Raw genomic sequence first — 14,186 nt, forward strand, 5'->3', positions numbered from 1 at the left:
GTTCCTAGTTGACTACGGAACCCTAAAAAGTACTTAGTTTTAATATCTTTATTATGTTTGTTTTTATTTACTTTATTGTTGATAAGTACAAGTATAAAATATAAAAGTAGACGTTCAAAACGAAAATTACTCAACCTTTTCATGTGTCAATTACTTTGACCCACGTTTCTCACGGATATAACATAATGCAACTTTCTCATACGTTTTTGAATAATCTCGGAACCCTTTACCTGTACCTGTGCAAAGGCCAAAGAGCATTGAATCACTACGTTTTATTCCTGTGGTGTAAAAATAGTAGGTACCTACACTGCGTGCGGCTGCCGTGAATTATAACACTCGTTTTCAATATCCATCTTGCCTTCCTTGTTGCACAATGTACTATAGTAGCGAAACAAAATCCATTTGTAAGGTATTTTAGGTGAGAATCATAGAAACCTCTAAATTATAGATTTTTATCACACTAGCACACTAAAAGTGCTATTGCATGCTGGCGGGAGTTTGAGAAAAATCGTTCTCCATAGGGAGTTATGATTTTTTTATGGTCCCGTACCTATTAATTTTATTAATGTTTTTACATACTTATTTTTTATATTGCAAGAGTCATGAAAAACACTGTGTGTAACTCGAGGCGTAAGAATATTGTAAACTCGAGTCTAAATCGCTCCGGCAAGCCGTCAGGATGTAACATAACCTACTCGAGAGCTTAAAGCTTAGCTGTATTCAACTTCAACCACACGTTATAAAATGTTCTATAGTGGTGGAGGTAGTGTTACCTCGATAACCTACTTGTTAGTCATAGACAAATGCACTTGCTGTGCACTCGTCGAATAGAATCGATATCTAAAAATCAATGTTTTGCAGCTTGCATTACTTATTCAATACAAAAGATAGAACCTATAGGTAGTAAATGTAGATTTAATTATTAAAATAATTTCAATCAGAATCTTGTTTTTCGCAGTAGGCCCTTTAGAAAGAATGGATCAGAGTAAGGTACCTTATTACCTACTTAGATTCATAACAGAACTTCAGTCGCCGTTTTCAAGATTCCCTTATTGTAATAATTTTAGGATGGAATTCATTTATTTCAATTACATTTTTAATTCACACGGATTAATTAGGGGTGGGACCTCATCTTATTCTTTAAAAATAATGTACCAAATAGTAGGTATAATGTTTTCTGAAACTCACTGCAATTCAGCTCCATTTTTCTGCGGACAGTAATTGCAACTGCACTTTGCACTTCACTTTCCCACAAATAACATTTTATGAAATATGTTACAGGTCCTAATCATAACCTATCAGCCACACGACTGAAACGGAATTTTAAAGGTCACAAAACACTGAAGGTAATGGTCACGCACATTTACTAGAATTAGATATTTATCAGCACTAATGATGCGCGCGGCTGGCCGATGTCAAGTGAAATAATTGGTAAATAAAGGGAATGACATGTGGTGGGTGGTTTGGTTGCCATGGTTACCGGGGGACGCCGCGGTTGCCAACGAGGCTCCGTGGCGGTGCCATACGGTGCAAGGTTTTACGTGTGGGGTGACTTACTTAATTGACAAGTTTGAAAGATATCAAAGTTCCATCATTAAGGAATATTTATCGATCTTTGGTAAACCCTTTACTTCTCTTCAAGGGGTCGAGTCAAGGTTGGTAACCTGCGTTATTCAAGGATCAAAAACATAAAATAAAACAAAAAGCTTTTGACTAAGTATTATCAACTATGTAATAAATTCATATACCTACCTAATATTATCTATCCTTAACTGTAATAGTACTAGTAGGCAATAACAAGTTGCAACAAAGAGCAGGTATGCGCATTCTAATTATGATTACATTTCCCATTTATACTTCTTTTGCATCCCGGCGGGCACGGCGCTACCGTCATCGGCAACTGACCAGTCGGCTCAAGGAATCTAGATTCTATATTTAACTTTACACAGTCAATACGTAAAGTTGTAGCATTGACGCCTAGTGCTGCTGAGTTGGGGTATAGATGTCCACAGGGGGTCGTCAAGCCAAGCTGTTGGCATTTCCTGTTCCATGGAACGAAGGTGTCTGCCAAGCATGGGTTGGGCACGCAAGCAGGTATATAGGTGTTGGATGGTAGCATGAGGTATTCTTTCTCCTTGCAAGGGCCCTGGCGGTAGGCCGGCCAGCATCTGTCGGTCGCTGGGTGGTAGAGGTACGCTGGAAATAAAAGTAATTTTAACCTAGAAAGCCTTCGATATAATGGCTCATAAAAATAATGCGGTCGGCTTGAGCGTGATTAAAAGGCTAACCTGAAAAGTATGACGACAATAAATTTTGTTTAGGTAACACTTACGTCAATAACATTTTTTTCAACAAAAAGATATTAGTATTTTTTTTTTTCATTATAAACTGACGAGTGAATGACCTTAGTCGCACGATGAAAAGTGACGACATAAGGCCGAAGTTGTAGCTCACTGGTTCAGTGATAGCTTATGATTCACTCTTGACTTGAATACACCCAGATTGTATTCAACCGGGAATACAGAAGCGGGGAGCATGTTCCACTCCTTAGCATTTCGCATTAGGAAAGAAGAGGCAGACCTCTTCGTGTGAATGACAAAAATAAGCGCGTTACAAAACACGGAGAAACTAAAAAGCCAAAAATAACAAACCTTTGAATTCAGATTTCTTATCAGATTGCAATAATCTAAACATCCAAATTATAAACAAATCAATTATTTTTGAAGTCGGTACCAGACCTGTTTGCCCCTCCCAACCATACGCAGGCTGGCTCCGCCTTCAAAAATAATTGATTTGTTTATAATTTGGATGTTTAGATTATTATGCAATCTGATAAGAAATCTGAATTCAAAGGTTTGTTATTTTTGGCTTTTTAGTTTCTCCGTGTTTTGTAACGCGCTTATTTTTGAAGGCGGTTTTATTTTTTGTTAAAAAGTTAATTTATTTGTTGATTTTTAGTGGTTCCTAGTGATATTATATGTATCAGTCCGAATATATGTACAGTAGTGAAAGAATTATCCTTTAACTCCTAACCATTGAGGAGTTGACCTTCCATCATCAGCTCAGCCACATAAAATTACTACCGTCAGGCGTAAATACTGGTGTACCTTTGAAAAATACACTAAAAACCTTACATGTGCCTATAACATTTGAAGAGTTCCCTCGATTTCTCCAAGATACCATCATCAGACCCTGACTTGGTGTCAATGGGACCATCTCGGGGTTATACCCGTTCGATCAAAAAAAATATTTTGAAAATCGATCCAGGATTCTCGGAGATATCGAGTAACATACATACAAAAAAAAAAAAGAACCTCCTCCTTTTTTGAAGTCGGTTAAAAAAACATTCAGTCGAATTGAGAACCTCCTCCTTTTTTGAAGTCGGTTAAAAAGTAGGTTGAAACGACAAAGTAAGGGTGAAACCGCTCCCCGCGCCAGGTTGTCCGGTGATGGGACGGGGTATGTACCTATAGGTACATAATATGTGTAAAATGGTAAGTATATACCTGTCCTTAGATATAATATACGTAATGTATTTTTTTCAACCCTTAGCTATATTTTGCAGATACCAAATACGGTTATAGTATACATTTCGGCTCATTAGGGGGTCTACCAAGATGACAATCACTATTAAGATATAAGTAGTAGTAGTAGTAAAACACTTTATTGTACCAGAAAATAATACAACACACAGGAAAAAGAGCTTATTATAAGTACAAAGGCGAACTTATCCCTTAAAAATAAATAAAATGCTAATCGAAAGATTTGTTTTATGGAAGTAAAGTAAACACGTGACGTAATATAATAGGCTAGTTTCCTATACTGAAAATAAAATATTTTATGCAGTGCACGAAATAAAGCAACACATAATTAGGAGAAAAATATCGTTTTGACAGTTCTTAAAAAGAAGCTGATTTGACTAGTAGGAAACTAGCCTATTATATCATTCATTACTGTCATTAGTACCTTAATGTCATTTTGGCATGACATGCCAGTCGCTTACTCTCTGTGGCGAACGAAACACAACTGTCATTATAGGTCTTATATTTAATAGATAGAGATACACAGAGTGTTTCGTTGTCGTAGCGTAGGCTTGGCTATTGGCTAGGCCGGCTGATGTCGATGTTTACTGGGGCAGAGCCAACATTACATGACTAGTCTTAAAGCGCCTACTGACGATGAGACCGCCGGATGGCCGGACTGATCACCAGTGCACGCGCACCTTTGGGCTACTCAAGCGAAGGATTTTCTTTTTCATTTCTAGTCCAATTGTATCAAAAATTATATTTAGGTATAGCAACTTATGAACTTACAAGGCCTGCAGTCACAAATCCAGTCGTCCTTCTGGTCGCCGGGGTAGTAGAGTTGGTCCACTGGGCACATCGACGGTAGAAACACGGGCTCCCGGTTCTGAGGAACATAATAGTTATTTGTTATACAAGGGAGCAAAGTTGTATTTTAACGCCGAGTGTGGAATTGAAAAACGAGCAAGTGAAAGGATTCTATAGTCGAACCACGAGAAGTAAAATACATTTGCACCCGAGTGTAACACAAAACTTTTCCCCTCAATATAGCGAGGAAACTACAACGCAAAAAATGCGTTTATCACTGCTTCCAGTTAGTTCTACAGGTGGTAAATCATCTTTATTACTAGATTCACCTACTGTTAACAATTTTAAAGCAGTTAATTTGACTTTATTCAAGGTAAAATTACTTTACCCACTAGTGGATAAAATGCGTTTTTACCCGCTGGTATTAAAGGACAAAACACGTGTTTCCGAGCTAGTGAGGGGAAAACAAACTTACATTAGGTTTCATTTGGAATATGCTTCCCTTTTTATTTTTATTAAAAACATTTAACGTTTACTCTACTTACCTACATTATATTATATAATGCAATAATTTGTAGAAAGTTTCAAAGTTAAAAATCAAAAGCATTTATTGCGCACTTATTACATACACTTGGTTACTTAATCCCTTTTGCTACAAATTTCTATTTATGTTCCCGAAAGTATGTATCAATTAAGCAGATTATTTGCAATAAATATTATAGATACGCTTAATTTTCGTGACACAATTAAATTTACTTAAACTTATGACTTATTAGGACCAAACTCACACGTTCTTAACTACGCTTAATTTAAGCACCTATTTTTTAAAATTAAATCATGTGCCTAGTACCTAACTGTAACCACAGTATAATAAAGAGTATTATCATACAGTATGGCCACTCCCGCTCCCCGCTGAAAGTGCCGCCCACCCCCTCTCGGTTACCTCACAGTTACCGTCTGTCAAAAACGCGAACAGTCGACCTGTCATATATATATGTCACTCATACAAGCATAGTACGCGTTCACCTACACGAGCTTAGACTGTGTGCTAGGAACGCGCCTCTTTCATATATTTAATCGCCAGTGTCCGAGGTGTGCTGTAACTAATAAATAGTAAATACTTACAATATACCCGTGTAGGTAGCAGGTACTTAGTACCTACTTGGTACCAACCTACTTTAGGTATTCATGTAAAAACTCGAAGAGATTCCACTCAAAAATGTTCTAATTTGAGTAAAACGATCTGATTGAGTATGTTAGCTAGGGTTTGAGATCCGGATATCCGGATATCCGAATTATCCGGATATCCGTTGAATTTGAGATCCGGATCCGAGGACTCATAGGATCCGGATAATACGGATAATACGGATCCGTTAAATATAGCCATCGATCTACACCAGAAAGAGTTTTCGAATAAAACTTATGAATTATTTCGTGTATTTTGTAGCTTAAAATGTTTATTCATTTTTATTTCATTCAAATACTACAGAATATCAAGCTGTTAGGTTAGGTACATTACGCTATGCGAAGAATCTATGAAACTAATATGTATTAGGTACTTAATGTTTCTTAAGTAAACGAAATGAACAGTAAACCATCGTTTTTAAAACTGCCGTCGTTAGTCGTTACTAACTGGATGCGTCCCGACAGGAATAACGATAAATTATTAATTTTGTATATAAGCAGAAACGAATGAAATGGATGCTTTTAAGCTTAAAGAGAAATTAATTACCTTTATAAAAATGTTATAGGCTGAATACAAAGCCACTTTTTTTATTTATGAGATGGGAGGCTAACTAGCAGGCAGGTAGCCCGATGGTAAGCGATCACTCCCGCCCATGGACTCCCGAAACGCCAGAAGGATTGGAGGTGCCTTGCCAGCCTTTAAGCTGGGAGTGCTGTACGCTCTTTTCTTAAAGGTCGTATTGCTCCGGAAATACCGCTGGCGACAATTCATTCCACAGTATTTTGGAACTACTCAGCCGATTTCGATTAGTTTTATATATATAATAACGGAAGATTGTTCTAATACAGCCGGATTTAATGAGCTACGAGTATTAAAGGTTCAGGAAGTAGGCATTGAAGCGTAATTTCATGAAATTGGTACATGATAACTAAATATGTGTCACATATTTTACAAGTGTAATACTTTTTGTGTAGTTACATATTGACACTCCCTGGTCCAACGATTATCCTACTTATTTTCCTACTTCTGCCTGGATGTATTGGCTGTGGTTACAGAAGATTGACGTCCCAGTAAATACGGAGGTATTAGTGAACACTAAATTACCCTGTTATCTTATGTTAAACAAAAATATTGGCCTACTGTTTAATGTTATATGCTGTAAAATGGGATTGACATTAATTATGTGTAAAAAGTTTGTCTAAAAAGTTAATGACACAATAATACACTATATTTATGTCGTTTTGTGAGTTTAAATTTGACGAAATCCCTATAAAAAGCTAACTTTTCAACACGGATCCGTTTTATCCGAAATATCCGGATATCCGGATCCGTCATATTTTAAGATCCGAAATATCCGGATCCGAAAAATCGGCGGATATTGCAAACCCTAATGTTAGCACAGCTATCGTTCCGCTTCGAAGACCTCAACCAAAGTTCGACAACATTGAACCGGTCATTGTTTATCACTTAGATAACCACAACAAAACAAACCTCATTACATAATATATTAAGTATAAGAATAATGTGTGGGTAGACACGTAATAGTACTTTAATAATCAGTAAGTAAATAATCTTAACAAATTCATAAATAATTAAATATACTAGGTCTACCTACTCCATTTTAGTGCGTAATAGGGACCTATACTTGTGATTACTAGTAGATATCCCAGCATACATGACCTATCCTAAATACCTATTTGTTTTTTTTTGTTATGTAATTAATAATCATCAATACGAAACAAAAGACACATAACAAAAACAAACACAAAACACTACAAAGCAATTACCTCTTTATTTTTGATTTTATTATTTTCCTCCTTTTCTGGAAACCCAATTGCTCCATCGATGTTTTGACCACACGAACTAGCTACCATCAAAAAACACGTTAACGTAATACTAAGTGAGCACATTTTAATTAAACTAAAAAAAAGTCGATATAACCTCAAAATAATTAAAGTCGGTTTATTTAATTGTTTTACAAACGATGCGAGCCTCCCGGAGCATGAGGCTGACTGATGCTGCGCAAACGCGGACAGTCGTAGATTACTTCCTATAGATTCTGCGTTATATTGTTGCTGCACGAGCGCGGCTCTGCTCTGCCACATTTTACAAAATCGACTACACTAAAATAGATTGGTATTAAGGTATAGTCTGACCGTGTTCGCAGAAAGATGGAATCTTCAAGGAATCATCATCCTATTCATGCAGTCGACCTCAACACGTGATGTGTAAATATTTTTTCCCCTCACTAGCTCGGAAACACGTGTTTTGTCCTTTAATACCAGCGGGTAAAAACGCATTTTATCCACTAGTGGGTAAAGTAATTTGACCTTGAATAAAGTGAAATTAACTGCTTTAAAATTGATAAAAGTGGGTGAATCTAGTAATAAAGATGATTTACCACCTGTGGAACTACTAGAAGCAGTGATAAACGCATTTTTTGCGTTGTAGTTTCCTCGCTATAGTGAGGGGAAAAGTTTTGTGTTACACTCGGGTGCAAATGTATTTTACTTCTCATGTGTTAAAAAACTCGCAAGTTCAGGATTCTATTCTCGAACCACTCGCTTCGCTCGTGGTTCAACTAAAGAATCCTTTCACTTGCTCGTTTTTCAATTCCACACTCGGCGTTAAAATACATCTTTGCCCCCTTGTATAACAAATAACTAAAACCGAATACTTAAACTAATTACTTACGTCTTATTGATGGTTTAAATATTACATACTTACCTATACATTTTTTAAATCCGGATATACCACCCTGACCTCTCAGCTTAAAATATAAAATATACATGTAAAATGCTAAAATGGTGCAATAATAGTTATTTGTTATACAAGGGGGCAAAGTTGTATTTTAACGCCAAGTGTGGAATTGAAAAACGAGCAAGTAAAAGGATTCTATAGTTGAACCACGAGAGAAGCGAGTGGTTCGAGAATAGAATCCTGAACTTGCGAGTTTTTTAACACACGTGAAGTAAAATACATTTGCACCCGAGTGTAACACAAAACTTTTCGCCTCACTATAGCGAGGAAACTACAACGCAAAAAAATGCGTTTATCACTGCTTCCAGTAGTTCCATAGGTCACATAGGTGGTAAATCATCTTTTTTACTAGATTCACCTACTTTTATCAATTTTAAAGCAGTTAATTTGACTTTATTCAAGGTCAAATTAATTTACCCACTAGTGGATAAAATGCGTTTTTACCCGCTGGTATTAAAGGACAAAACACGTGTTTCCGAGCTAGTGAGGGGAAAAGAATATTTACTTACTTACTTATATACAAAATGTCTGACTGTAAAATGGGTGAGACTTGAACTCACGGTCTCTGGATCGATACTTCAGCGCTCTGCCAACTCAGCAACCAAGACTTCACCGTTCGAAATTTTCCACCACTAAGGTCAATGGGTAGCGACATCTACTGTAAGAGTTTTAAACTTCTTAAACGGCAATCGAAGTTCCAAGACATATTGTAAATTCACCAGAGCTGCAGAGTCATGATACGCTGAACCATGCTAAATTATTAACTTCTGATAAGCAGAAACGTCTGCAGTGGAATCGATGCCACTAGGCATAATAATAAAAGTGGAAAATGACTTCCTTATGTGAGACTTGAACTCACGGCCTCTGGATCGATAGGTACTCCAGCTGATGTTTCTCCTATTCAGAAGTTAAAAATATACAAAATAGTCTTCAAAGGTCAAATCCAACTGCTGGAATACCTATAACCATCATCTTACAAATCCTAACACTATGCTGCATCTAATGGGCAAATGATCTGCAAGAAGAGATAATGACCAAGTGACGTCATCAATACAAATTAAAATAAAAACAAGTTTCTCATTAAGTAACTGTTTGTCCGCGTCGAGCTAATTCGTCATTGGTTTTGGGACTACGGATATTAGGGGCATTTACCCGGTCATATTCCCCGACGATTTTTGAAATAACATTGAAAAGGGGAAAACCTAACGAATCAACGAAAACTGGCTTCTTTTTTACTATATATTATGAAATTTGACAAATCATATATAAATAATTCGGCGAAATTAATGAGGAACATCGTAGATTATGATGAGGACCGCTGGTGGCCTAGCGGTAAGAGCGTGCGACTTACGATCTGGAGGTCGCGGGTTCGAACCCGGGCTCGTACCAATGAGTTTTTCGAAACTTATGTGCGAAATGTCATTTGATATTTGCCAGTCGCTTTTCGGTGAAGGAATACATCGTGAGGAAACCGCAATTAGTGAGGCTTACTAGAGCTGGACTAAAACTATAGCTCACTAAACGTACATACAAATAAAACCGGCCAAGAGCGTGTCGGGCCACGCTCAGTGTAGGGTTCCGTATTTTCCCGTATTTTTCAAAAACTGTTTAACCTGTCAAGTTCAAAATAATTTTCCTAGAAAGACATATTTTTAAATTAAAGGAAAAATGAAAACATTCACACCTCCGGCAGGACTCGAACCTGCGACCTTTGGCCTTGCCGGGGTCATAGGCCAAAGGTCGCAGGTTCGAGTCCTGCCGGAGGTGCGAATTTTTCCATTTTTCCTTTAATAAAATATGTAATATCGCTCGCAGACGTTTCTGCATGATAAAAAAACAAATTTCCTAGAAAGACTTTATAAAGTTCTACTTTGGTGATTTTTTAAATATTTTTTAAACTTATGGTTCAAAAGTTAGAGGGGTGGGGGGCACATTTTTTTTAACTGTAGGAGCGATTATTTCCGAAAATATATAGCACGTTAGGGTTGGAATGAAAAAAAAACACTCCCCACTTTACGTATAGAGGGGGTACCCTAATAAAACATTTTGTCCACTTTTTATTTTATCACTTTGTCGGAGTTAATGATATCCGTAGTCGTAGTCAACTAGGAACCCTTAGGCCGTTTTCACATTATCCGATCCGATATCGGATGTCGGAAGGATTTCAATAGAAAAAATCCAAGATGGCGCCTGTAATGTATGGGATATCGGTCCGACATCCGATATCGGATCGGATAATGGGAAAACGCACTTAGCACTAGAAAGCTGAAATTTGGTACCAATATGTATATTATTATGTATAATTTCAGCTTTCTACCCTGAAAAACCGGCCTAGAGCGTGTCGGGCCACGCTCAGTGTAGGGTTCCGTAGTTTTCCGTATTTTTCTCAAAAACTACTGAACCTAGCATGTTAAAAACAATTTTTCTAGAAAGTCTATATTTGGAGCGATTATTTCCGAAAATATTAATATTATCAAAAAACGATTTTAGTAAACCCTTATTCCTTTTTAAATACCTATCTAACAATTTCTCTAACATAGTTTCTGTATAAGTGATCATACGTTCTGTTTAGTTATGTTATAAGACTTAGTTATTAATTTTCTGGGTGCCCTGAAAACCAGTGCCGCGTCTATAATAAGACACGGTATTCGCTGAGTGGCATCCTATTTGGTGTACTAGTTATTAAGTATTATGTACTTGTGTTTATTATGTATCTGTATGCCAAATAAATATTTTCTATTCTATTCTATTCTATTCTATTCTATTCTATTCTAATATATCACACGTTGGGGTTGGAATGAAAAAAAAACAGTCCCCACTTTACATGTAGGGGGGGGTACCCTAACAAAACATTTTTTCCACTTTTTATTTTATCACATTGACGGCGTGATTGATATACATTGGTACCAAATTTCAGATTTCTAGTGCTAACGGTCAGTCACTGAGATTATCCGCGAACGGACGGACGGACAGACATGGCGAAACTATAAGGGTTCCTAAGTTGACTGCGGAATCTTAAAAAGAATAGGTACCTATTGATTATACTGATACCGGAAGAAATTCAGGACATCATTACATGAAACACCGATTTTGAGTGAGATTCGTATACCTACTAAACAAAATCAACAATTGTGTAGTTTCAGTAGCACAGAAGAATCAGTATAATAATTAATAATTACTGTAATAAAATTAACGTTTTTCCTAAGAAAAATATAAATAACGAGCGATGCTGAATTTTGAATATGTGAAATAGTAATTACCAAAATTGCAATTTATCTCTAGGAACTCTGTAGTCACTGTAGATTTTCGCCAACGAAGTAAGATAAACAATCGCTGATTTTCCCTCAGTTTTTCTGTTCGCAGTGTTCGACTGTTCGTACTTTTAAAATTTCGCGCCAGTGGTTCCAATGCTGCCACCTGCTGCTATAAAGACAGCTATTCAATGTCAATTTCACTTTCACACAATTTTACGCAATTAAATATACAATGTATTATTTGGTGAAAATGTATGAATTAATTTATTTGTTGAATTTATTAAGCTTTATTCAATTTGTTTATTTTATGGTCTACGTTTCGTTAAAAAATATATAATGCAGTGGCTGTATCGATAAATACCGTTGCCAAGATTTTAGAAAACAAATGCAGTGTTTACGTCAACTTGCTTGAGATTTCGTTTCTCTTATGTCAAAATGGGAGTGAAAACTCTCAGGAAAACAATGTGAAAAGCCAAATTTCCCATTGTAAGGATGAAGAAAATATTCGTTATGATCGTGTAATACATACACAGAAATGTTTACCAAGAAATCTCATCAAGATGTTAAGAAATCGACAGTCAAAATACAGGATTCTAAAAAGGATTCTGCAACCCGATTAAAACACTTAAAAATCGTTTTAGGTGAGATTTTCCTGTGTTAATAGAGTGTGGTTAAGTTGATTGTGTTGTTACTAGATAGTAATAATTGCTGGAATATCTCTTGGGGATTGACGATACATTCCGTTGAACATGCTAATTAGTGGGAAATAACTGTAATTGGTGCGCCTCGGCTTACTTGTGTTTGTTGTGCAAATAAACTCTCTTTTTCTGATGATTTTATGTCATTTTACGGTTTACTATGAGCTGTTAGTGCTATCTCCCCATAAGTGTTACAAGTTCAATTTGATTGATAAATAGAGCAAGTGTAAGTGATGATCTTCCTCTTTTTCAGAGCATATCGACGCGGATGAAGCCAAAACATACTTTGAAGCCAACTTCAGCCATGTGTATTTTATATTATATGACAACTTTATCCAAGCAGAAAATAACCTTCGCCAAAGAGGTAATATCTCAGTTTACATTCCACTAACTGCATTATAATGTTTATTAAAAAGTAGTGTTAAATTAAATGAGTATATTTTCCTTATTTCCTGTGGTGAACTTGATTATTAATAATATATGTACTTATTATTGTTTTTCTTTTTGTACCATACAGAACTTCCGTTCCATCTTGGTGAGTTTTGGGTGGCACTGTATCATATCACATATCCATTGTATTTTATCATCGGAACATTTTTTTTCATTTGGTACCCCAGCCTTCCAGTACTAATAAGCATTACATAAAGTTGCTGAAGTCTGACAAATCTTATCATTGCATTAGAACTGTCAGATAACACAGATATCATAAAACTGCTATAGCTAATGCATTTGATATCTTTTACAACTTTTGTTTCTCATCTCATACAGCTTAGGTTGCTAGTATTTAGTTAAGTAGAATATGGTAGTTTGCTAGAATGGAATCACTTACTAATATTGAAAAAAGAAATCTGCATGATTCTAAAACTGGGTGCATTTATAGACAAAGTACTGGAAGCAGTTTATTAACATTAGCTTGAGTGATGTGGGAAAATAAATGGTATACTGAAACCTGGCAGGCAATTATGGTCGCGTGATAAATGATAAAATAGCAGGCCGTCCCTATCGCACTATTTGTAAGTTCGATAGGGACGGCCCGATGTTTTATCATCTATCGCGCGACCATGATTGCCCTACTGTTTTCCTAAACCTATGAATTAGCTGAAGTCTACTTTGAAAGACTAGCTGATTTAGGATATCAATTATGTTGGGATAATTTATTTTACATACACCAGAGTCCTGTATGTAATAATATCCATCACTACTTTACTGTTTGTGTGCTCATAACTGGCAATTATTATTTGTAGAACATCAAAGTGTCATATTTTACTGCTGCACTGGATATTATTTCAAGTGACTGTCCAGCAAAAAGTTTCCAAGCACCCAGACAAGAATATTGCTGATACTCTCTACAATTTAATTATTTGGCATATTTTAAAGCTAAAAGGCAGAGTAGCAGTAGCTAAGTAGATGAAGTGTGTCACTTAACTTCAAACTTGGGTATATCCAATCTGCTTTAAGGTTGATTATATAAAAAATATGATATTGATCTGAAGGATAATCAACCATATAGCAGAATGGATTTACCCAAGTTTGAAGTTAAATGACCCAAGTGTTCAGTATGATCTGTGAAACTCTTTATCTTTCAAAGTTGTGCTCATCTGATTTTGAACCGATGGCCCAGTTAGCTACTTCTATTGCTAACTGTACTTATTGTATGACTGTAATAATGTGCTGATGCTATAAGTATTCTATAAAAAATATAATTTTATTCCAAAACAATGCATACATTTGGTCTGAAAACATTACATTCTATTATCTTTTTTATTTAGTCCTTACTCTAAATTTGGATTCTTTTTGCTAAAGTGTGCCTATATTAGGGTTGCATGTTTAACTTGGGTAAAGACAAGTGAGGTGTGTTATGGACAGACTTTGAGACAAAACAAGTGACTCACACATTCTGACTCATCTACCTCAAGTGGTTTTTATTTGCAAACAGCTCGACTTTTAATCACAACCT

The 14,186-nt window shown here is 36.1% G+C and overlaps 2 protein-coding genes across 3 annotated transcripts in view; one reads left to right on the forward strand and one right to left on the reverse strand.

Annotated features, from left to right (window-relative positions):
• Positions 1-1,707: 1,707 nt before the first annotated feature.
• On the reverse strand, positions 1,708-7,537 carry LOC125232569. 2 transcript variants are annotated; one of them, XM_048138291.1, is made up of 4 exons: positions 7,459-7,521; positions 7,305-7,384; positions 4,314-4,410; positions 1,708-2,196 (listed from the first exon to the last, which is right to left on the reverse strand). In XM_048138291.1, exons 3-4 carry the CDS (start codon positions 4,381-4,383, stop codon positions 1,829-1,831), a joined length of 438 nt encoding a protein of 145 aa, XP_047994248.1. In that variant the 5' UTR covers positions 4,384-4,410; positions 7,305-7,384; positions 7,459-7,521; the 3' UTR covers positions 1,708-1,828. The 2 variants fall into 2 exon arrangements, with proteins under 2 accessions (XP_047994248.1, XP_047994247.1); XM_048138290.1 differs by having other exon boundaries at positions 7,305-7,537.
• Positions 7,538-11,961: 4,424 nt separating this feature from the next.
• The window catches only part of LOC125232433 (probable Rho GTPase-activating protein CG5521), a 36,529-nt gene continuing 34,304 nt past the window's right edge, over positions 11,962-14,186 (forward strand). Inside the window, 3 exon segments of the mRNA XM_048138091.1 lie at positions 11,962-12,172; positions 12,483-12,593; positions 12,747-12,764. Coding sequence (XP_047994048.1) covers positions 12,067-12,172; positions 12,483-12,593; positions 12,747-12,764 — 235 coding nt within the window. The 5' untranslated portion in view covers positions 11,962-12,066.

This window comes from Leguminivora glycinivorella, chromosome 13, assembly GCF_023078275.1.
Source record: "Leguminivora glycinivorella isolate SPB_JAAS2020 chromosome 13, LegGlyc_1.1, whole genome shotgun sequence".
NCBI classification, from domain to species: domain Eukaryota; kingdom Metazoa; phylum Arthropoda; class Insecta; order Lepidoptera; family Tortricidae; genus Leguminivora; species Leguminivora glycinivorella.

Excerpts from the sequence above, each read along its gene's own strand:
- LOC125232569 (XM_048138290.1), bottom strand. The coding sequence starts at position 7,427 with ATGTGCTCACTTAGTATTACGTTAACGTGTTTTTTGATGGTAGCTAGT. Across the intron at positions 4,411-7,304 it reads ATAAAATCAAAAATAAAGAG|AACCGGGAGCCCGTGTTTCT; the intron begins GTAATTGCTTTG and ends TATGTTCCTCAG. Across the intron at positions 2,197-4,313 it reads GATTTGTGACTGCAGGCCTT|CGTACCTCTACCACCCAGCG; the intron begins GTAAGTTCATAA and ends TTTTATTTCCAG.